A 20,717-nucleotide genomic window follows, 5' to 3' on the forward strand; every position below is an offset into this window, starting at 1 on the left:
TGTATGTCCATATGGCCGTCTGTCCACATGGATATGCAATATTCCTATCCATAGACCCATATGCTCATAGACCAGTGGGATGCAACAAAAGGGGAAAAAAAGAGCAAAGCAAGATGAGATAAGAGACGCAGACAAAACAAAAAGCATCATAACGCTTTATGACCCAGATCCGTGGAATTTTGATAACGCCGAACTGTCCCGCCGAACACCCTGATTTCATTTGGGCAATGATTCCTTTTAATCGCCGGTTCCAACTTCCCTGTAAAGCAGTCAGCATCAAACGTGGTCAAATAGAGGGCAGGGGCAAGTGTGAAGGCTCACAGGTCAAGCTGTACTCCGTTGCTCACGCCGTAGTCTTCCAATGTCAACTGGTCCTTGAAGGGGCGTTCGCCCTGGCGCTTTAACATGATTTCGTGGGGCTCGCGACCGATCCGGGCGGCCACTTGGGCCTTGAAGAGCTCTAAAGAGAACATCATATTAGTAAATTTGGCCGAGAGAGTCTCGCCAAAGCTGCAGGGTGTGACACTCACTGATCGGATCCGAAGCTAAGCAGGGAATCGCAGCTTTGGTACCCAGACGGTCATTCACATGGACGACGATCATGGGCTCGGATGACTGCGGTACAACGGGCTTCCTCTCTTTCTTCTCCTTCTTTTCGACCTTTTTCTCGCGGTCTTCTCGGGGCGCGTCGCGGTCGTCACGTCGTCGGGGCTCACGATCACGGTCAGCACGGTCACGATCGCCATCCCTGTATCGGTCTCCAGGACGGTCTCCATCGCGATCTCTCCGAGGCGATCGTGGGCGGTCGCTCCGGTCTCTGTAGCCACGGTCTAGGCGGCGGTCATCGCCGCGGGAATCGTCGTCGCGCCGTTTCTCCTTCCAGCGGAAGCCACTCGTCTTTTTCGGTCGGTCTCGGTCGCCGTTATCACGCCGGCGTGGAGACCGGCTTCGATCTCGGTCACCCATTCTGGCGAAGTTGAGAGAGGGGGAGAAGAAGGTTTTGGTGCCCGATAGGCCAGCCCCAGTGTCAACGGAGGCTTGCAGCTGGAGACACGTGACTGGACACTGCAGATGCCAAACCCAAAGGCCTAAAAGGGGACTAGCGTGTGTTTGGTTCGGGGGTGAGCTTCTCCCGCGGGTTGCGCCAACTTCTCGAGGGGGCAGTGTTCTTTTATAGACTCCAATTGAATCGTCAGGGCTTTCGGGATTAGATTGTAAGCCCCGGATCCCCCGCACATCGACCATGCCGGGCCGCCTCACAGTCCAGCGGCCTACGCCGACAACCGTCAGCTTCACCGTCTCCAATGCGCCGCGGCGATCCAGTTCCCCCGCGAAGGTCCTCTTTGGCCTCGAGATCCTCCTACGGGCTTTGCTTTTCTGCTGTGTAATAGTGGTAGGCATTACACGGCTACGACGACATTTCTTTGAGAAGGGGAGCTTGTTTATCATATCATGGGAAGATGTATGGTCAAGTTCTCTCGGAGCGCATGTCTGCCGCCGGGTGGACTCTTACAACCCCTGGGTGACTGCTATCGTCAGTGCATTGGTGCTATACGGAGTCTTCAGAAGGGGCTATACTGGTAAGAGGGAGCTACATAACCGTGGATGTTGCTTGTACATGCCCTAACACTTTGCCAGAGGAATCCCTCCTGGTCATTCGAGGCTTTGGAATCCAGACATCCACATCATCCTCCACCTATCTCTCAACAGCTGCGACAAGATTTATCCCTACTACGCAGATCCAGGACATTGTCATTCATGAGGCCTTCAAAGGATTCGAGGTCCGTTTCTATCTGGCTGTCATTGTGGAGGGTGAGCCCGGTGTCTTGGTGGTCTTTCCTGTAAGTTGCTCCCTGGCTGGCATACATTCTATGCGAATGTGAATTGATCAATTATAGCAAATGCTTCCCAAACGAGAGATTCTAGAGGAAGTCTGGAGAGGTTCTCGACGCTGTCTTTACGACGCGAAGTCCTGATGTGCCAGAATCACATATCTTCATTGCGAAAGAGATAGTGAATATCTACTACAGAGCACGGTGTAAGCTCATGAAAGTATACAATGCTTCATATGTGAGTATATACATGCATCTTTAAGCCTCGTCTTTCTGCGCCGCAGCCGCCTTGATGGCGTCTTTGCGCTGCTTAGCCGCGAGCCACTTCGCGTTCCGGACATCCACGGACTCCGTTTTCGCTTTCTGCAGAACGGGGACATATCTTCCTCCGGTGCGAGCTTCGTCTCCTCCCAACCAGATCTTAGCGCCCCTGCTCTGCTTCTTGCCAGTCCCTTGCTTGCCGTCCATCTTTGTCACCATGCTGTGGTCACCTTGACTGACGACCAAGTCCAGCAGTGCTCCAGCCAAAATCTCGTCCATCTTGCGTTGTCTCCAGACTGTCCACAGGCTCTCGACAGCACCATTCAGGCCGTACTTGCTATCGCCCTTGGCACTGCGGCTTCTGTTGAGGCGTGGGTCGCCGGCATAAACCCAGTCCAGGGCGTCCGCACGGCTGCCAGTGCTCTCGTCTGGGAAGATAGTGTCCCACAGAACCAGAGGCGCATCGGAGGCCATCTCATAGGATGGCTTGCAAGGGTTCTTGGTAATATCCAACAGGTCCGGAACAATGGACGGAGACTCGAGTCCTTGACCAACCAAGAAAAGGATGGCCACCATGTGGCGGACCTGGTGCCACAAGAAGGCAGATCCGTACAAGTTGAAAGAGTACACCTGAGGAGTAGTAGGTTCGGGTTGTTGCGAAGACAGCATGTCCACATCTGCTTCAAAGTCCTCCGTGATCTGGAATCCAGATTGGCCGACGTATCCCAGAGGGTTCGTCTTTGGGTTCACAAGTTGGATATCGGAATGATAGATAATCCGCTCAAAGTTCTCAATCTGCTTGCTTGTATCGAGTTTGCAGAAGTTTCGGAAGTCATGAGTTCCCTCAAAGTGCTTGGCAGCTTCACGCATGGCATCAATATTTAGCCAGCCCTCGCGGTACTTGGTGCGCTCGCCTTGACCAGTTCCGGCACGGTTCTCAAAGCCAAACGCGCCAGGCGTGGGGGAGAAAGCTGGCTGGGTGAAGAAGTACCGGTAGCGGCGCTCACGGCAGGAGAAACGGGCATCGAATCCCTCCGGAGGGTGAGGGCACCAAGCAAGAACACGGATATCCTCTGGGAGCACCCTGTTCAGAACCTGTATATAGGCAATTTCATCCGCGATATCATCCCAGTCCGCATCTGCAGCTGGCTCTTCGACCTGCATCGCATCGACCTCTTGTAGACCCTCCTGCTCGGTTGAAGCCTTGGACTTGGGCTGCGGCCTCGCAGAACGAACTCTAAGACCAACGACCTGGCCAAAAGCACTCACACCTCGATCAGTTCTTCCAGCCTTAGAGTAATCACACCCATCCCAATGGATAGAGTAGGGCCGCTGCTCCCTTGGGTGAGCATCATCGGGCTCGTCCTCTGGAGAAGAGGTCTGCGGAAGAATCAATCGTGTCCGGCGCAGCGCCTTCCACAGAGTCTCCTCGATTGTAGGCAGAGGCGTAGTGTTCCCATTTGTATGTTCCAAGCCATTGTACCGTTGACCCAAGTAGGCGAACTTGAGCGCAATGAACCGTGTCTGATACTTCGACGGATCAAACCCACGCTCGTCCTTGTGAGGACGCGACCGCCCAGGTGTATGACAAATATCGCCATCCGGAGAGTGCATACGCTTCTTCTTTTTCGAGGAGCTGGCATATGCGTCGGCAAGAGGGATCGCAGGTTCGCTGACATCCGTGGCAATCGGTGCGCGGGGTATCGCATCACCGACTGCGGGAGTCGGTGCCGTGTACTGCGTAGTCTGCGAGTGCAGTTGGCGCTCGAGTTCGGTGATGCGCTCAATCAGGCTGGAATTACTCCAGGTGCTGTAGTCGGGGCTCCCCTCATCGTTGGTGCCCGCCATGATTCTTGTCTTGGATGAGCGGTACTCGCTCACGAATCGCGTTTGCGGTTTGATGGTGTGGGATCGAAGCAAAGTCAATAGAATGGGCCTCGATTGTGGTCTCCACATGCCACTGGAGAGTGAATGCGAAATCGGTCCACCCTGTCTTTGGGCGAGTTAATTGGAGGAGGGCAGAAATTTGAAGTCCGCGGAGCTTTGTGTATTTGCCGTAATATACTTGGTAATGTAATGTCATTCATGCGGAGGCGTCCTCATACTCTCGATTTAGTGTTGTAATTGACTGTATCCATGGAATCAAAGACTACATAACATACAACACTGCTTAGCCAGTGGGATTTAACTATCATATCTATCGCTGGATTCGGCTTTTATCCACAAATACTCTCCCTAGAGTGCGGCCATGTGGGCATTTATATCTCGGTGTAGATCCATCCAGTCAGCAGCTCCTCCGCGCTTCGACCACCAACCTTATTTTTGCACCTGGTCACCAATCTTGCTGCCATCGATTTGGAAATGAGATCCTTCACTCAAGACAGATAATCACAGAAATAACCCAAGCAATATGGCTGAACCAGAGCCTCTGGAGACTGAAACAACGGTCACAATGCTGCTCTTGGGCGACCCAGGCTGTGGAAAGTCCACCTTCTTATCGTGAGTCCCTAGCAACACCAGGTCCGAATTTGAAGCCATCGTTGCTCTTCATGAGTTGCAAAGAAGAAAATGATTCTTTGAAGATAGAGGCTGATCGGATTATAGGCGCCTGAAGAGTGGCAAGAGGATGACGCCGTCCCAGCCCGGGACTACTCCAGATACCCAATTTGAGATCCTGCGGGACAGCGATCAGCCGTTCATTTATGATATACGATTCTCAAAAAAGAAGTTCACATTGGAGCTATATGACACGTCTAATCCAAATCAGCACTGGACAAGTCTTCATCCGAATGTTGTCCTCCTGGCGTTCGACATTTCAAACCGCCAAACGCTAGAGGGGCTAAAAGCCGTAAGCTTTCTGTCCTACATTGCTCGTTATTTATCCTGTTCAAAGCGCTGACCAAGTTACATAGTGGCGAAACGATATTATACGTTATTTCCAACATGGCCATGGCGAGCGCATTCCTGTCATGATGCTGGGATTGAAACGAGACCTGAGGAAAGAAGGCGAGGGTATCATTTACCCACAGGAGGTACGGAGCGACAACCCTGAGAGATATCCCTAAAATCTGACTGACAGTTCTGTATAGACCTACCGTATTGCCCAAGAGCTCCGTTGTGACCGGTATGCCGAGTGCTCAGCACTCACTGGTGAACTACTAGCAGAGACCTTCGAAGATCTGGCGAGGCTTGCGGGCATGACTACCACTGATAAAGGTGGACAAAGTGCAGGTGGTTGTAATATTCTCTAAGTTTCAATCAGATAGCTGTTATTTATGGGACAAGAGACCTGTAGATCGCGAACAGGACGTTCGTCTCTCTAAGTAAAGCTCCTGCGCATGACGCATACCTCGTGGGCAAGAACTGGCACCTTGTAGCAATTTGACAACCCTACCTATAACCACAGACGGAGATATGCAGCCAGACGCGTACACAAAGCTGTTACTGGGCCATGGCTCGGCTCCGCTTGGTCCCCTGTAGAGTTCCACGATGCTGATCTCCAGATCGCGGGAACTTGGAAGCGTGAATATCCTAGTTGTTGTTGGCAATACACAGTTTTTGTACTCGACCGAAGTGCAACATACTTGGTCAAGTACAATAATTACAAGCCTATTGTTGAAATGCCTACAAGGGGATTTATACTACGTGACCAAAATGTAACCGAGCACAACCTTCTTTCCGATCACTAGAATAAACAAACAGGGAGAAACCAAGGTAACGATCAAGTCCACCTTGTTTGATTGACAGCACAGGGCTTTCCCCCAGTTACAGAACGCAACTGGATCTCTTTCCCTCATAAGCGCCAGGTCAATGGTTGTCATCGCTATTCCTCCCCGATGCGACAAAACATAAAATCGAAATAAAGAATTGTGCTGGTAAAAAAGATTGAGGCCACTGATGCAAAAGGACTGGAAGGTTCCCGGTGAAAGCTCGTTTTTTCTTCTGCTTTTTTTCAGTTTCTTGCTTTTTGGATCATTTGACAGAAACTAGGATAGACATGTCAAGGGGGTTTTTTTGCGGGAAAATGGTGTGAATCCCATTGTTGCCAACGGAATTGAACGTGATAGAACAGACAAGAGCTTTTCCCCTCGTTCCTCGTGCCCTTTTGGGGGGACAAGAGCAACCCTTACAGTAATCCCAACATGGCTTTTGAAATTGAGATCGAATATCTCTCCTTTCAACGCCTATCCTCGTCACCACCGATTTGGTATTTACCAAGTGGCCTCGCCGGAGGCAGCAGCGGGCTGGGGCTCAGCGGCGGTAGCCCAGTCAGCATCACCGGCCTGGTCCCAGGAGGTGGCAGCGGCAGCGGCGGAAGCGGCAGCGAAGGCAGTGCCGGGGTTACCAGCACCAGGAGCGGAAGCATCCCAGTTCTCACCAGCGAAGCCAGACTCGACGGCAGCGGCGCCAACCTCCTCGGTGGTGGCGACCTTGGCCTCATCAGCGATCTCCTTGTTCTCCTCGGCCTCGGGGTCGCGGTAGAAGTAGAGATCGACAACGGTGTCCCACTCGGTCTCACGGGTGGCCAGGGTGCCGCGGAGACGGAGGATCTCACGGGCGAGCATCCACCAGACGAGACCGATGGCGTGACGACCCTTGTTGTTGGTGGGGATGGCAACATCGACGAAGTCGGTGGGGGAGTCAGTGTCGCAAAGGGCAATGACGGGGATGTTGACGTAGCTGGCCTCCTTGATGGCCTGGGCGTCGGTGCGAGGATCGGTCACGACGATGAGGCGGGGCTCCTTGAAAGAGCGGGTGATGTAGTTGGTGAAGTTACCGGGGGTGAAGCGACCGGCAATGGCGGTGGCACCGGTGTGGGCGGCGAACTTCAGGACAGCGCGCTGGCCGTAGGGACGAGCGGAGATGACACAGACATCGGCGGGGTTGTCGATGGCAGCGATGATACGGGCAGCCAGAACGATCTTCTCCCTATTCAAGTGCGCAAAGCACGTTAGACTCCAGCGCACAACATTTGATCGAGCCGCGATCCAATTCTTCCTACATACCAGGTCTTGCCGATGTTGAGGACGTTGACACCATCGGGACGGGTCTTCCAGAGGTAGGGCTCCATGTGCACCTGGAGGTTCTTGGAACCGAGGTGGCACTGAGCAGCAAGGAGCATCTCAATGTCCTGCGAGGTAGGGTTGAAAACCGGGGGGAGCTGGGAGGGGGCCATGGTGGGCGATTGATTGATTGATGATGTTGGAAAGATCAATCGTCTGGCTCTTGTCGTGGGGATGGAGGGAAGAGGTCGAAAGCCGAACCACGAAATGTTTCACGCCGCGCTTCGGGAGAATTTCGCTTGCGGGTTGTGAGAATTAGGGCTAGGGCAGTATGTGATTACGTAAGGACCATCAGGTCTTGGCGGCATGAGCCCCTGGTGCCTGAGGCATAATTCGTATGGTCCCCAAATTGGACTAGCGTATTCTCGGCCGGCCGTATGATTTCCCGACCAAAAGGTTGATGCGAAGAACTTCAGGCTTGTCCCGGGCCATTCAATATTGAGAGAGGATAACAGTCCGGCCACCATGCCTCCACGTATCTCTGTGCAGCCTTCTTGGAAGGCCCTTACAGGTACTGTACTTGCTCACTTCTATAAAGAATCTCGCTTTACGCTGTTCAATGCTAACACCACCGACTTCAACAGGCAGCTTGTATGGACAGACCTCGGGGGCCGCCGGTCTGCCACACGCGACCAATGCCTCTCTACGATCAGCATCCACAAAGGCCAAGGCTCAACCTCAAAAGCGGTCCGACTTTTTCATGATTGCACAAGCCCGTCAGCGAAAGGCTGCCAATCTCTCTCGACAAAAAGTTCTCCAGACAGAACGGGAAGCCTCGCTTGGCGACCCCGTTCAGAGCAAGCCCACGCCTTTTATTCAAGAGATTGAAGCGATTCAAAATGGATCACAGGTCCCCTCTGCAGGCTCAGGGCTTAACTATTACCTGAAGTCGGACGAGCTCAGCAGCGCGTTGCAGTTCTCGATGGACCTGACGGAACCGCTCCAGAACCCGGACCGTGACACCGCCGACCCCCAGTTGGAGAAGGAAGCAGCGGAGCTACATCAGAAGGAGCACCAAATTGCAGAGGATGCAATCCAGCGCATCGTCAACCTCAGCAACGGAAATACAAAAGATCGCCTGCGTCTGAATGTGCAGAGGTGTATTGAGCAATTCGGGCGACACAACACCGACTCTATCCTCCCACCAAAGCCATCCGGTGCGCCACAGGGATCTGTCTCTGCCCACCAAGAGAAGATTCCTCGCATTGGAGTGGATACCGGCTCCCCCGAAGTGCAGGCCGCCATCCTGACCGTCAAGATTATGAACTTGTCCCGGCATCTACAAAGCGCGAACAAGGATAAGCACAACAAGCGCAATCTTCAAGTTCTTGTTCACAAGCGCCAGAAGCTTCTTCGGTATATCCGGCAAAAGGAGCGTGGCGGCCCTCGGTGGCAGAACTTGATGGAGACATTGGGATTGTCCGATGCTGCATGGAAGGGCGAGATTGCTCTTTAGAGCCTTTGTAACATAGCAAGATATCATTTTCTTTTTTTCCCCTTTCTCTTTCTTTCAGAAGAGATACTTGTGAAATGTACCAATAGCACTGTTTTCCCTTTATTGACATTGTTCCCTGATTCTCGTAGATCCCAATCTAAGGATGATTACCCACGTCGCATCATATTCATACATTGGAGGGTCTTGACAATGGTATTGATGTAGTGTTCCTTAGACCAATTATCCATTCGCAAAAATATAGTATAACACCTTTACAAGCTCCGGACTTAAAGCTCTTCTAGTAGTTTCGTCGAGTCTAGCCAAGTGATCATGCTGCCTGGTGCCTAATCCCTCAGGCACCAATATAATTTAGGCTCACCGCCCTGCGGGCTGGAGATATTCTGCCTGTCGCGAGAATGATTTTTGGCACGTCACAGTCATGATCCCATGGTAGGCAAACAAAAGGTAGGCATCACTTCTTCTGCCCACAGTGGGAAGCAGGCAACTATCGTGCCTGCCTTGTTTGTCCCAAACACGTCGCCATCACAACAGACCCAAACAACACGTCAATTTGGCACACATAAATATCTCCTGCCTCATCCTCCTTCTCTTCTTTCTTCTCTCCTCTCTCTCTCTCCACGTTACTGATCGTTCACAAGTTTCTGAGGATACCCTTCCTCCCCGCTCACCTTCAGTTACGTTTCAACAATCAAAACCTTTTCCAAACCCTCGTTCCCGGCTTGTTGCCGAGGTGGTAGTAGCCATGCCACCACGCCTCCGCTCCAAGCCTTACGGCCCCAACTCCCCGAACGCTGCTCAGGCCCTGCCTGACCCGGCTCCTCGTCGTCGCCGAGCGACGCGTTCTGCGTCTGCTCAACCGCAGGAAGAACAGCCTGCCCCGCCAGTGCGCGAGCCCAAGGCTCGCAAGACCCGTGGCAAGGCCGCCTCCCGCGGCAAAAAAGTATGTTGTTTGAGACACCTCGAGCAAAAGCTCCTGACTGACTGTTTTACTTTAGAAGACGACTCGCCGTACCTCCTCCCCCCCTCCCCCCTCTCCCCCCGAAGACCCCCAGCCGGAAGAGCTGGAGGGTGATGAGACCACCTCGGGTGTCGTGGCCCAGGCACTCAGTGCAAAGGTGGAGTCCCCCCAAGTCGAACTTGGCGCCAGCCAAGAGCACGACGAACCCCACGGGGTAAATGTCGACGTGCCCCCCGTCGACCAGATGCAGGGTGTCCAGGCGCAGGAATCGCGCAACCTATCAGAAGGACCCAGCGCTGACGAGTCTGTGGCCGAGCAGAATCGCCCAGACCTTGACCAGGAACAGCCTGCAATTCCGTCCGTCGAGATCCCCGTCACTGTCCTCCCGTCAATTGAGCCCAGTGACCCTGAGTTGATGACTCCGGCCGTCGGAGTCCGTGAGTCTCCCGATTCCTTCTTTTCTCTCCCCGTTCCCCCTGCCTCCTTTTTCCCCGTCCGCTCGTCGTCTGTCGCTTCGGCCGCTTCCTTGCCGAGCGACTCGTCTAGTTCGACGGCCTCCACCCCGGCCACTGAGGACGCTGGCAACCACCGCCATGGCTGGTTGATGTCCAAGTTGCGGTCCATTTACCGCCTGTGCACCAGCAGCAATGGTGCCCCCGCAGTACCCGCCCCCGCCATCACTGCTCCCGCAGTTAGATGGTCCCTGGAAATCCCCATGTTGAACCTGGACATGGGCCAGTCGACATCCGCCCTGGACGACTTTGAACTGATTTCTATCCTTCGCGCAGTGCGGTCCACCGGAACAGCATCAAGCCGCCGTCACAGCCGCACCGGAGGCTCGCCGTCCTCATCCTCCGAGCAGTCCCGAGTGCTACGTGCCCAAGGGGCCACGCCAATCCGCCGGTCTCGCACACCTCACGCCAACAGGTCCAATTCTCGCCGCATCGAGAGCCGTGGTAGTCTCGGCCGGACCTTGTATCGCCTTCCGCAGCTTCTGTCCTTCGGCAGCCAGTCTGAGCTCCAGGATGACGTTGGAGAAGAGACCAACCGTGTGGACGAGCGTGACTCTTTGAACATTCCCCCGGAAACTGCAGCTCCCGAGGCAACCCCCCCCTCGACTCCCGAGCGTGCCCCCCTGCCACCCCCGTGGCTCCTTTGACCGCCCCTCCCGCGGGTACTGATGTTTCTCCAGGATGGAGCAGATGGATTTTCAACGGTGTCTCGAGACGATGGACGGTTCTGAGAGGCCGGTTTGCTCATGATGATGACAATCGTAATGAAGCTGCCGAGCCAACCGTTCCCACCGTTCCCGATTCTCCTGCCGAAGCCGTCTCAGCTGCCAATGCCACGACTTCGCCAACCGCTCGAGCAGTCGTTACCGACCCATCCATTGCTTCCAGCGCATCACCTGCAAAGACTAACACACCGAGATCTCCACCAGTGGACAGTGGCGCCCACAGAAAGTCGCCTCTGAATCGCCCCCCACCTCATTTCATCCCCCACTCTCGTATTCCCCCCGAACCTCGTCCACGGCGTCGTAGTGCGTCGTTTGTGGACTCAAGGGATCTGCTTGGTGTCGGTGCGCCAAGGTCAGCCAATGATCCTTATGCCTACGAGACCCAACGGGAATTCGTGAAGCGTCGACAAATTGCTCGGGCGGAACGCGACAGACAGATTCGAGAGGCGAAAGCCCGTGAAGAAGCAGAAGCCAGGTATGCCGCCGCCGCCGCCGCCGCCGAGGAAGCCCGCCGGAAGCAATCTCTTCTTTCTCCTACCCCCGCAAAGACCCTGACCAGTGTTTCCAGAGCATCACAAGTTACTTCTAACACTGCAACACGGGGTCCTATTTTCTTCTTTGAAAGACCCAGTCAGACAACGCCTATCACCGCTTCAATCAACCCAGCTTCGCGCGGAAGAGCGTCCGAAGCGGCTGCTGTTCAGACCGCAGCAAAATCGAATGCCGAGAATCAAAATCCACGCAAGCGGAGTCGCGGGTTTGGGCTTGATGAGGATGACCTAGCTGTCCACGAGGAAGATTTCACTTCCGAGGAATGGGAAGCCCTAAAGGCACAGGTTGAGAAGGCCGAGGAAGATGCTGCGAAAGCAGCTCAACGAAGTGCCCCCCTACCAAGAAGCGACGTGTTGATCAATCCTCCCAGCAGAAGAAGCGTACTCAGCAATCAGCCCGCCGTCAGAGCTCTGGGACACCTCGCCAAACCGAGGCTCCCAACCGCACTCCTGGTTATGTTCCAAACAAACGAGGAACTCTTGCGCTGCCCGAACTGTCCCCCATCGATTCGAGCCGATTGTTCACCGATCCCGAATCACCTTCGAATTCTCAAACTCCTCAGGCCTCAACCCAGCCTGCCTCACAAAAGCGCTTAAAATCTCGTCGCGGGACCACTACCTCAAAATCCCGAGGTTCCTCTAAAAAAGGTATGATCATCAACGGCGTCTTCATTTCTGAGCGTCAACTCCCAAATTGCGATGTGGAAATCCAAAGGGAATGGAGAAGAAGATTCCAGGTGCTTGCAAGGCTCCCTAAGCTTCCTACGACTGCTGCTGAGAGGGACGCAAAGCGTAATAAGCCTTCTCCTTATGTGGCTTATCTCCAGTCCTTCAGAGCGAGGCAAGAGGAGCTGAAGCGCAAAGCAGCCAAAGAGGCAGAGGCAAGGGCAGAAGTAGCGAAGAAAGAAGCAGCAAAACAAAAAGAACGGGAAATTGCAGAAATCAACAGGCGCTGGGAAGCTCGACGTCGTGCATCTGGCTATCCCCCGTCCCGAACTCCTCGGCGGTCTAACACGTCACGGATGTTCGAGAACACTTTCCTGAGAGCTTCCTCTCCGGCTGCATCCCCAGCTTTGCCGACCCCGCGGCGCCGCTTGATCAAGCGAAAGCGAGAACCCGAAACATCGGACCCCGAAGCTTTGCCTTCTGTAGCGCGGCCTCTAAAGCGCAGCCGAGGATTTGAAGCTCCAGATCCGTTTGCCTCTTCTTCGTCACCTTCTGCCTCTCCTGCTTCGCTTCCTCCGCGATCCCCTTACGACGCAGCTTCGTATTTTGCAGGCCTGCAGCCTCAGCGGCATTCGCCCCAAGAGGGCTCATTTATGACCACCATCGCTAACTCTTCCAATCCCCAAACAGCCGAGGACGAAAATCTTGAGACCGGCGACGAAACGAACGATCTCCAAGACCCCTCTCCTCTCAGCCGCGCACGCAACATGGCCGAGCAGTTCAAGCCAAAGACCCCAAGTCGTCTGCGGGAATCTGCTCGAATCCCAAACAGCAACACCTCGACGCCGTCCGCCCTCGGCTTCTCTTCGCCGTCCTTCCTTGGTGTGTCCATCAATAATACTCCCCTCCGCTCCGATCCGATGTCCATAGATGGCTCATCGTTTGTCGTAAATCCAGATGCGACTCCAGCTGGGACCCAAGCCTGCACCACCCAGTCTGTCTCTACTGATACCCACAGGGAAGATATTGTTCCCCTACAACCCCAAGCATCCTCAACTGCAGTCGTTGCCAACACCACCGAAAGCGCCGAGCATAGTCTCGCCGACGATGTCGCCTGGCTGAAGGAGACATTACCGAGTGGAAAATTCGCCGACCTACAGTTCCCGCCACCCAGAAGCCTCGTTGAAGAGTTGAATATTCATCCAGAGGCTGTGGCAATTGTGGAACAAAATTGGGAGGAGAAGGGGCCCGAACTCGTGAAATATTTCGGGGACCTCTTCGAGGCCTTCCAAGCCGACCCCGAGAATTTCCCCGTTGAGGACTATGTATGATTGTTACGACGAGCCGGAATGCGCTTAGCCCTTTTGCATTTGCACATTCGTTGCCTTCATTCATGTTGTTTTTGATGCCTGCCTTAGTGCAGATGGATAGTTTGATTACTTGTGCCTGCCTTAGCGCAGATGGTTTTTATTGTTTTGCGAGAGAGAATCTATATTTTTCTTACAGCGACGATGCTGTCTTTTGGTTGCCACTGGCAATGTTGCGGAACCTCGTGACCCCCATCACGAGGAAGCTCAGAGATAGCTCTTCGTAGTTAGAAGAATCCAAGACTTGACGATCTCATCACTCATCAATAGTAGCAACAGATATCTTTGTCTGAATACAAAATGAAGTTCCAGCTAATTTTATTGTAACCGAATAGGAGAATCTCTGACCTAAAAACGCGAGGGCTCGTGAGTCGGGGTGGAATTAAGCATGGAAGGATTGCCACGGGTTTGTTATAATTATCTAACATTATATACCGACGATGATGATTGTGCCCGAAGAGGCTGGTCACATTTTCAATCGAATCCTTCAAAGTCATCACCGCTACCTGCATCATTCGAGGCTTTCGCATTGCCTGAATGGTTTGATAAATACCGCTGCTCATTTTTGCGACGAATTTCCTCGACCATCCGCTTTGTCTCAAGGGATTTCTGCTTCTCTTCCTCCGGTAGCTGTTCCCACTTCTCCTGGTCTTTCCGTGCTTTCTTGAGTTCCTTGCGCCTGAGCTTCTTCTCTCGGCTCTCCATATTCTGGCTCCAGGAGGCATTCTCAGCAGCACGGCGCTTCCGCGAATCCTGCTGCTGGTTGCCGTCGCCATGTGCAGCCTCTTCCATCATCTCTTTGCGTCGTTTCTCACGCTGTTTGTCCTTGTAGGTATAGTTGTCCCATTCCATACTAACACCTAGGGTCTTATCCCCAGTGAAGTTACGGAGCTCGGGCATCTTGGGGAGCTTGAGAAGACCCCATGCTTTACCGAGGGCCTCCCAGTCTAGATCAGCAACTCGGAAGATGCTGGCTGCTTGGTGCTTGCTGTAGCTGCGAAGCCAGCTGACAAAGGCCTTCTGGCCCTTATCATGGAGAGCGCGGTCTTTCGAGATGGCATTGCGAACTAGTTGGGTTGCGGAAGCAGCATCGCTATCGCTGGGAGAATCTGGGAGATTGTAGGGCGCAACAGGCGTCTTGCGCACCTCCAAGAATGAAACGTAGTCCTCTTCGCGGCCGGGATGGAGAAGGACGATGCTGAGACCCCGTCGGCCAGCACGGCCAGCCCGGCCGCATCTGTGGATGAATGTCTTAGGGTCAGAGGGAGGATCGATCTGTACAACTAGATCGACAGACGGAATGTCCAGTCCTCGGGAAGCGACGTCGGTGGTTAGGAGAATGGAGGGGGTGGTGGAGGTGGTGAAGCGGGTGAAGTTCTTCTGGCGGACGTTGGCAGCATGTTTTCCGTGAAGAGGAACGAGGAGGAATTCATCCCCAAGAGTGATAGGTAATATAATGGCGAGATAGTCCACACTGGAGCATGTTGAGACAAAGAAGATCGTTTTTTGAGGGGTAGGTTGAACGGTTGTCAGAATTTGTTTCAAAATGGAGAATTTATGTGCTGGAGGAGTAGCCAAATAGGTCATTTGAAGACTGGAAAGGAATTAGTGAGAGTCCACTGGGTCATTATACAGGCATTTGGAAACATACCTCGCAGGAGTACGCTTGTCTTCGGAACCAGCACCGCCCTTGACCTTGACGGCGACCTTTACGGGATTGCGAAGACCCACTCGGACAATCTGATCAACAGCTTCACTGATACTGGCACTGAAAAGACCCGTCCTTCGCTGCTTGGGAAGATGACGCAGAATTCTTTGCAGGTCGTCCTTGAATCCGAGATCTAACAGGCGATCGGCTTCATCCAATACCAGCATCTCAAAGGATGATTGTGCACAGTGAACATGAGGCGAGGAAAGCAGTTCCAACAGTCTGCCAGGTGTGGAAACGAGCACATTTGGGGATTTTTTGAGGAAAGAGCTCAAATCTTCCGCGGGAGACGTAGAACCGCCTAGGAGGAGTTGTGGAACGACTTTCAGGACCGAGGAGGAGGACTTCGAACGGGGCGCATCGCCTTCGGGGGGATGGATCGCTGCAGCCGATGCAGGGTGGAACTCAAGCAAAGACAAAAGGACTTGATAGATTTGTGATGCCAATTCTCTGTGCAGTCAATATTAGCAGGAGATTTTGAGTAACATTCGCTCAGGGTGTAACGGACCTTGTTGGAGAGATAATGATAGCTCCAATATGATGCTTCTTGATCGGATCTTCAAGGCGCAAAAGCTTTTCTACGATTGGGATCAGGAACGACAGCGTTTTCCCACTGCCAGTAACTGCTTCCACAACCACATCCTTATGCGTCATGAATAGAGGGATGGCCGAGGCCTGGACGGGCGTCATGCGTGTAAAGCCCATCGATGCCACGGCATCGAGGGTCCATTGCGACAATGATGGCGTGAGGCCATCCCACGCCCTCGAGGACGAAGAAGCCTTAGGAGCCATGTGTTGTCGAGGCAGATCAAGAACGATCACAAATTGACCTTTAGTTGCTCTTCCGATCGCAAAATCGCAAAGTCGCAACGAAAAAAAATCCGTTATCGATTAGATAGGAGGCACGTGACAGCGGGTTTGAGCGGAAACGGAGATCGCAAATCATCAGCTCTTCTTGCTTTTTGCGCCAGCACAGCCTCGATTCGACCAGATTTACCTTGTCCTGTACTGATACCCTAGGGCACAAGCCATGCACTGTGATTTACTTTGGTGCCCTTGAAATCCCCTCCTTCGACCGCTCTTCCAAAAGACCGCCCATCATTCAGTCGTTAGGAAGTCTATTGATTCCCTGCGGCCGCAGTCTTGCCTGGGACAGCGTCGAGCCCTGTACACGACCATTGCTCGGACTTATCTGGACACCAGTACTCCCACAGTTTTCCATACGAGCACCCGAGATGTCTGCCTCTACAAATACTGTCCCCGAGACTCCTCGAGTCATATCTCCCTCGCCCTCGCTGTCCGACAGATCAGAAGCACGTGATGGTTATTTTGCGCCGACGACGAGATCAGCATCGCGTCGACAGCAGTTATCTGGGGTCACAGAGGAAGGTTCTGGCCCAGAGAGGTCGCATAGCCCGCCTGGTTCGACGCCCTCGACCTCGCGCAACCGTCGACCCAAACGGCGGTCAAACCCAAAAATTCCAGCCTCGCCCCCGGCCACGAACGGCATATCCTCCAACGGTTTTCTGTCGCCCAAACTTCCAGATGCTTTGCGCGATATTTCACGCTCTCCCTCGCCTCTCGGCCTGATCCCTTTACACACGCGGTATCGCAGTTTCATTCATCGCCATGAAATTCCTCGGAAGCTTCTACATGTCTCGATCGGATTCTTGACGCTCGACCTCTACCGCCGCGGCGTTCAGACATCTCAAATCACACCAGTGCTCTTTACCGCACTAGTCCCCATCGCAGCAACGGATATCATACGCCATCGCTCGGAGAAAGTCAACAAGTTGTACATCCGGTGTATGGGTGCGCTTATGCGAGAGACCGAGGTCTCTGGATACAATGGTGTGATCTGGTATCTCCTCGGCGCATACGTCGTCTTGAGGTTCTTCCCTAAGGACGTTGGTGTTATGGGTGTCCTGCTTTTGAGCTGGTGTGATACCGCTGCATCCACCTTCGGCCGACTCTATGGCCGCTATACACCACATCTGCGCCCTGGGAAGAGCCTGGCTGGAACCATGGCCGCTTGGGCTGTTGGTGTCGTCACGGCTGCAGCATTCTGGGGCTGGTTTGTCCCCTATATGGGCGCCTTCCCGAACGATCCCCAGGATGCGTTCATGTTCACGGGTCGCTTGAACCTGCTCCCGAATTGCGTTCGGGGTCTTTTGGGGTGGGAAACTGGCGTCACTTCCACTACGGTTACCGGCTCCGTGGCTCTGGGTGTGATGAGTGTTGTCTCCGGCATTGTGGCCGCCGGCAGCGAGTTCATTGATCTGTGGGGCTGGGATGATAATCTGACGATCCCTGTCCTTAGTGGACTTGGCCTCTGGGGGTTCCTGAAAGTTTTCGGCTAAATATCTCATCATTCTTTCGTACAACTCCCCATATTATTCCCCCCAATGTCTCCTCTTTTCTTTCATTTCTCGGATTTTAATGTCTAGATGACTGGATGGTTCATTTACCCTCTCCAACATGGCATTGCATCAGATCTGGTTTCTGGCTTAGACATGGTACATGACCCAAGCTATCTTGCCCGTCTGGATATCTTCTCTCTTCTCTTGTGGTCTTTCGGCGTTGAATTGCCTTTGAATTTGATTTATTCCCTGCGCTATGGCTCTGCATGCTTCGATATATTGCTTCATCTCCCCAGAAAGTCCATAAAGGTGGGCGGCAGCGTGGAAAGACATTGCGCATCTCCAACGTATCTTCATATCTACATCACTACAGAACTCACGAATATATTCATACATGTCTGTGCTTGTTGCTTATATCCTTCCCCAGAGGAAGTGGACCCTTGACTGTACCCCAGTACGTTGTTTGATCAAACCTGACTCGCCAATCCTTAGAATCTCCAGTGGATCTCCAACGTATGTGGGGCGATGCGTCTTGGCTTCCTTGATAGGATTAGCGCGATATTCCCGAGGAATATCGCCTTCCCACGGCGGTATGAATTCATGTCTTTCAAACTTCTCGTGGTTGAGATGCACTCCCTTGGGCGCTTTATGTGCCATGGACCGGGTTTCCTCGAATCAAGCTGATGATTCCTGTTGGACGTGTCGCCGTCGTCGATGGAAATGCGATCGGACACTCCCATCTTGCTGCAAATGTGCCGCTGTGGGACAGCCCTGCTTGGGATATGGCAAGGAGCGACCACTGAGATGGACAAATAGTGTGGCAAGCAGAGGTAAACTGATGGGGAAGACTGTGCCACGCCAAGCAACCTTCTTCTCCATCGGAAGGCTCCTTGTCGATCCTGACCTGCAGGATTTGCCTACTACAACTCGTGGTTATATCGCATACTGTAAGTGGAGTCGCTGCATCTGCGCTGAAGTGCCTGCTAAAGAGAAAATAAGTCGAACAGGAATGCTGCCATGAGTTTGTGCTAGATGTTACAGAGCCTACCAATTCTGTAAAAGAGTTGATGCGACTGATTCCATCATCTCCTGGTTTTCGCCATACGGTCGTCTCGGTTGCAGCGCTACATCAAGCAAACCGGCAGTTAACGAGTCCTGCTCATGGGCATCGGAGTTTCATGTCTGTACTGAAGGGAGTCAACATACCAGAAATCTCGACACAACTTCTCCAAGTGCCAGCATACTACGATGCTCTCTATCATAAACAGAAGACCCTCGCTTTCCTCAGAGACCAATGCACAAGGGGAGAATTGCGAAATCCAGATGAAGTATTTGCTTCGATACTCTTGTCAATCTGGTTCGAGCTTATGGATTCCGGGAAAGATCGCTGGAAGGATCATCTACATGGATTGCAAAAGATCATGCAGACCTTCAACTTCCCCAGGGGCTTAGCGGCGTCTATCCCGCAATTTTCTGAATGCTTTGACACTAATTATGCCATGTACGCTTTTGCTGGACTCAATTACCCGTCCTATTGAATCGGCTAATCCTTTATCGCAGATTTGGGATCATTGGCCCGACATTCGTCAAAACCAAACTGCCCTACCAACCTATTTTCACCACGATACCCGTTATCGACGTCTTAAAACTCTCTGAGTCCCAGACATGGGCCGGATGCCCCGCAGAGCTTCTTTTTGCACTATCACTTATCAACGCCGCCTCATCAAATCTAGAACAGACTCCTGACCTGGTATATCACATATGCTCTCTCCTTCAAAAGTTCTCTCCTATACAATGGGCTACCACCGGAAGCAAGGCAGACAACGTCATGCCGCGATATCATTTTGCCAGGATTTGGCGAGCAGCAGTGGAGATATATGCATCGCAGGTCTTCAGCGCCTTTGAAGATTTCGATATGAATCTGCAATATCCCACGAGTTCGCTCGACTCAATTATCTCAAGTATTGGATCCATGGACGCGTCAAATGCACACTACAGAGGTCTGCTATGGCCTACATTTGTCATCGGTGCCGAGGCACACACGCCCGCTCAGAAAAGTATCATTGTCGAATCCTATGGTCATTCGTGGACGATATGGCGCTGTGAAAATGTGACCAATGCCTTGAGACTTCTGCAGAAGATTTGGAAGCTAAGAGAGACGGGAGGAATGCCGCAGCGGTGGATTGAATATGTATATGAATCTGGAGAAGCATGGATGTTTGTATGAAGTATTGCCGTAACGAATTGGAATGAAATCAAAGCGCGAAGATACCAGCAGGGCTAGAGAAGTGAACAAAATCCACGCCACAGGACCAAGAAGGTCTCAGGTACTAGCGGCCCTCCAAGCCACAAAAGGCTAATAATTTGGAGTCTGACTGGCTTGATATGCCCCTTGGCATGCCCAATGTGATGCAAACCCGCTGCCGTGGCTTAATTTTCGAAATTTGCAACAGGCAGAAGATACCTTGGATTTAAAAAAGAGTATAGCCTACGAGAACTGAATCTGCAGTCAAGGAGGTTACACTCAATGTTTGCTCGTCCTTTTGGCCACCCCGAATTTGCTCTCACACCAGCAGTGGAATAGCGAAGACGATTGGGTGGTGCCTTGTTCAGCTAATAAATATGATGTTCCGAAATGGATTAGTCTCCTCCGTTCCTGATGTTAGTGTGAAGCCACCCGATGGTACTCCGTGTGGGAGATGATGCTTGTGTTGAAACAATTGCCAGTGTTAATTCCGTAATCTTGACACGACCTCGAGCACCTAGAAATAACGAGCACTTTAGTACTTTAGTAAGGGTCAGATTTTATTATTCGCCTAGTGGTAAAATTGAGGGCGTCATTGATTGCACTGTAGTGATAACCAGACAGCACCGGCTGGTTTCTTTCAGCTTTAGCCACAGAAAAATAGATCGTGATGGCTGATGCAGTACTGTAATTGAAGAGGTGAATAGAGACCGAATGAGAGGAAATATTTTCTGCTGAAGAATGCTAATTTGCCTACGTCCGCCCGGTGCTGGCCGAGTCTTGCGGGGTAATTCGCGTTAAGCATAGTGCTGCCTATCTAGTGCAATTTCACGAATCTTATCTACCGGCCCGGCTCTCGACCTTGAGTATTATCTACTACTTAGACTACTACTAGTACCTATCAGTGACCACTGAAATGTGAATATCGATCGGGTTTAGTTTGTCTCTCGGCTAATCGTCGCCTCGGACTCCCGACGGAGGTATCATGAACTAGCCAAAGTTCGGCTTTCCCG

General features: G+C 52.6%; 10 protein-coding genes across 10 annotated transcripts; 6 read left to right on the top strand and 4 right to left on the bottom strand.

Annotated features, from left to right (window-relative positions):
• Positions 1 to 237: 237 nt before the first annotated feature.
• N7496_001429 (ubiquitin-like protein HUB1) lies at positions 238 to 966 on the bottom strand (the record flags this gene model as incomplete). Its single annotated transcript, XM_056694360.1, has 3 exons — positions 238 to 259; positions 322 to 460; positions 531 to 966. The coding sequence occupies 3 exons, from the start codon at positions 964 to 966 to the stop codon at positions 238 to 240; spliced, it is 597 nt and encodes a 198-aa protein (XP_056561089.1).
• Positions 967 to 1,243: 277 nt separating this feature from the next.
• Positions 1,244 to 1,976, top strand: N7496_001430 (PIG-H family GPI synthesis protein; the record flags this gene model as incomplete). The annotated part of the gene is made up of 3 exons (XM_056694361.1): positions 1,244 to 1,580; positions 1,639 to 1,841; positions 1,899 to 1,976. The coding sequence occupies 3 exons, from the start codon at positions 1,244 to 1,246 to the stop codon at positions 1,974 to 1,976; spliced, it is 618 nt and encodes a 205-aa protein (XP_056561090.1).
• Positions 1,977 to 2,090: 114 nt separating this feature from the next.
• N7496_001431 (pseudouridine synthase DEG1) lies at positions 2,091 to 3,941 on the bottom strand (the record flags this gene model as incomplete). The annotated part of the gene is made up of 1 exon (XM_056694362.1): positions 2,091 to 3,941. The coding sequence occupies one exon, from the start codon at positions 3,939 to 3,941 to the stop codon at positions 2,091 to 2,093; it is 1,851 nt and encodes a 616-aa protein (XP_056561091.1).
• A 562-nt stretch (positions 3,942 to 4,503) lies between these two features.
• Positions 4,504 to 5,344, top strand: N7496_001432 (uncharacterized protein; the record flags this gene model as incomplete). Its single annotated transcript, XM_056694363.1, has 4 exons — positions 4,504 to 4,592; positions 4,698 to 4,941; positions 5,006 to 5,125; positions 5,183 to 5,344. The coding sequence occupies 4 exons, from the start codon at positions 4,504 to 4,506 to the stop codon at positions 5,342 to 5,344; spliced, it is 615 nt and encodes a 204-aa protein (XP_056561092.1).
• Positions 5,345 to 6,304: 960 nt separating this feature from the next.
• On the bottom strand, positions 6,305 to 7,269 carry rps0 (40S ribosomal protein uS2; the record flags this gene model as incomplete). The annotated part of the gene is made up of 2 exons (XM_056694364.1): positions 6,305 to 7,022; positions 7,100 to 7,269. 2 exons carry the CDS (start codon positions 7,267 to 7,269, stop codon positions 6,305 to 6,307), a joined length of 888 nt encoding a protein of 295 aa, XP_056561093.1.
• A 352-nt stretch (positions 7,270 to 7,621) lies between these two features.
• On the top strand, positions 7,622 to 8,612 carry N7496_001434 (mitochondrial 37S ribosomal protein uS15m; the record flags this gene model as incomplete). Its single annotated transcript, XM_056694365.1, has 2 exons — positions 7,622 to 7,667; positions 7,741 to 8,612. The coding sequence occupies 2 exons, from the start codon at positions 7,622 to 7,624 to the stop codon at positions 8,610 to 8,612; spliced, it is 918 nt and encodes a 305-aa protein (XP_056561094.1).
• Positions 8,613 to 9,354: 742 nt separating this feature from the next.
• N7496_001435 (uncharacterized protein) lies at positions 9,355 to 13,355 on the top strand (the record flags this gene model as incomplete). The annotated part of the gene is made up of 4 exons (XM_056694366.1): positions 9,355 to 9,552; positions 9,608 to 10,697; positions 10,763 to 11,709; positions 11,730 to 13,355. 4 exons carry the CDS (start codon positions 9,355 to 9,357, stop codon positions 13,353 to 13,355), a joined length of 3,861 nt encoding a protein of 1,286 aa, XP_056561095.1.
• A 510-nt stretch (positions 13,356 to 13,865) lies between these two features.
• spb4 (ATP-dependent RNA helicase SPB4) lies at positions 13,866 to 15,891 on the bottom strand (the record flags this gene model as incomplete). Its single annotated transcript, XM_056694367.1, has 3 exons — positions 13,866 to 14,985; positions 15,043 to 15,549; positions 15,608 to 15,891. The coding sequence occupies 3 exons, from the start codon at positions 15,889 to 15,891 to the stop codon at positions 13,866 to 13,868; spliced, it is 1,911 nt and encodes a 636-aa protein (XP_056561096.1).
• Positions 15,892 to 16,334: 443 nt separating this feature from the next.
• On the top strand, positions 16,335 to 17,459 carry N7496_001437 (diacylglycerol/polyprenol kinase family protein; the record flags this gene model as incomplete). Its single annotated transcript, XM_056694368.1, has 1 exon — positions 16,335 to 17,459. One exon carries the CDS (start codon positions 16,335 to 16,337, stop codon positions 17,457 to 17,459), a length of 1,125 nt encoding a protein of 374 aa, XP_056561097.1.
• A 655-nt stretch (positions 17,460 to 18,114) lies between these two features.
• On the top strand, positions 18,115 to 19,686 carry N7496_001438 (Zn(II)2Cys6 transcription factor; the record flags this gene model as incomplete). The annotated part of the gene is made up of 3 exons (XM_056694369.1): positions 18,115 to 18,406; positions 18,492 to 18,960; positions 19,020 to 19,686. 3 exons carry the CDS (start codon positions 18,115 to 18,117, stop codon positions 19,684 to 19,686), a joined length of 1,428 nt encoding a protein of 475 aa, XP_056561098.1.
• Positions 19,687 to 20,717: the final 1,031 nt, after the last annotated feature.

Source organism: Penicillium cataractarum (genome assembly GCF_028827025.1).
Source record: "Penicillium cataractarum strain IBT 29864 chromosome Unknown utg000001l, whole genome shotgun sequence".
Lineage (NCBI taxonomy): Eukaryota > Fungi > Ascomycota > Eurotiomycetes > Eurotiales > Aspergillaceae > Penicillium > Penicillium cataractarum.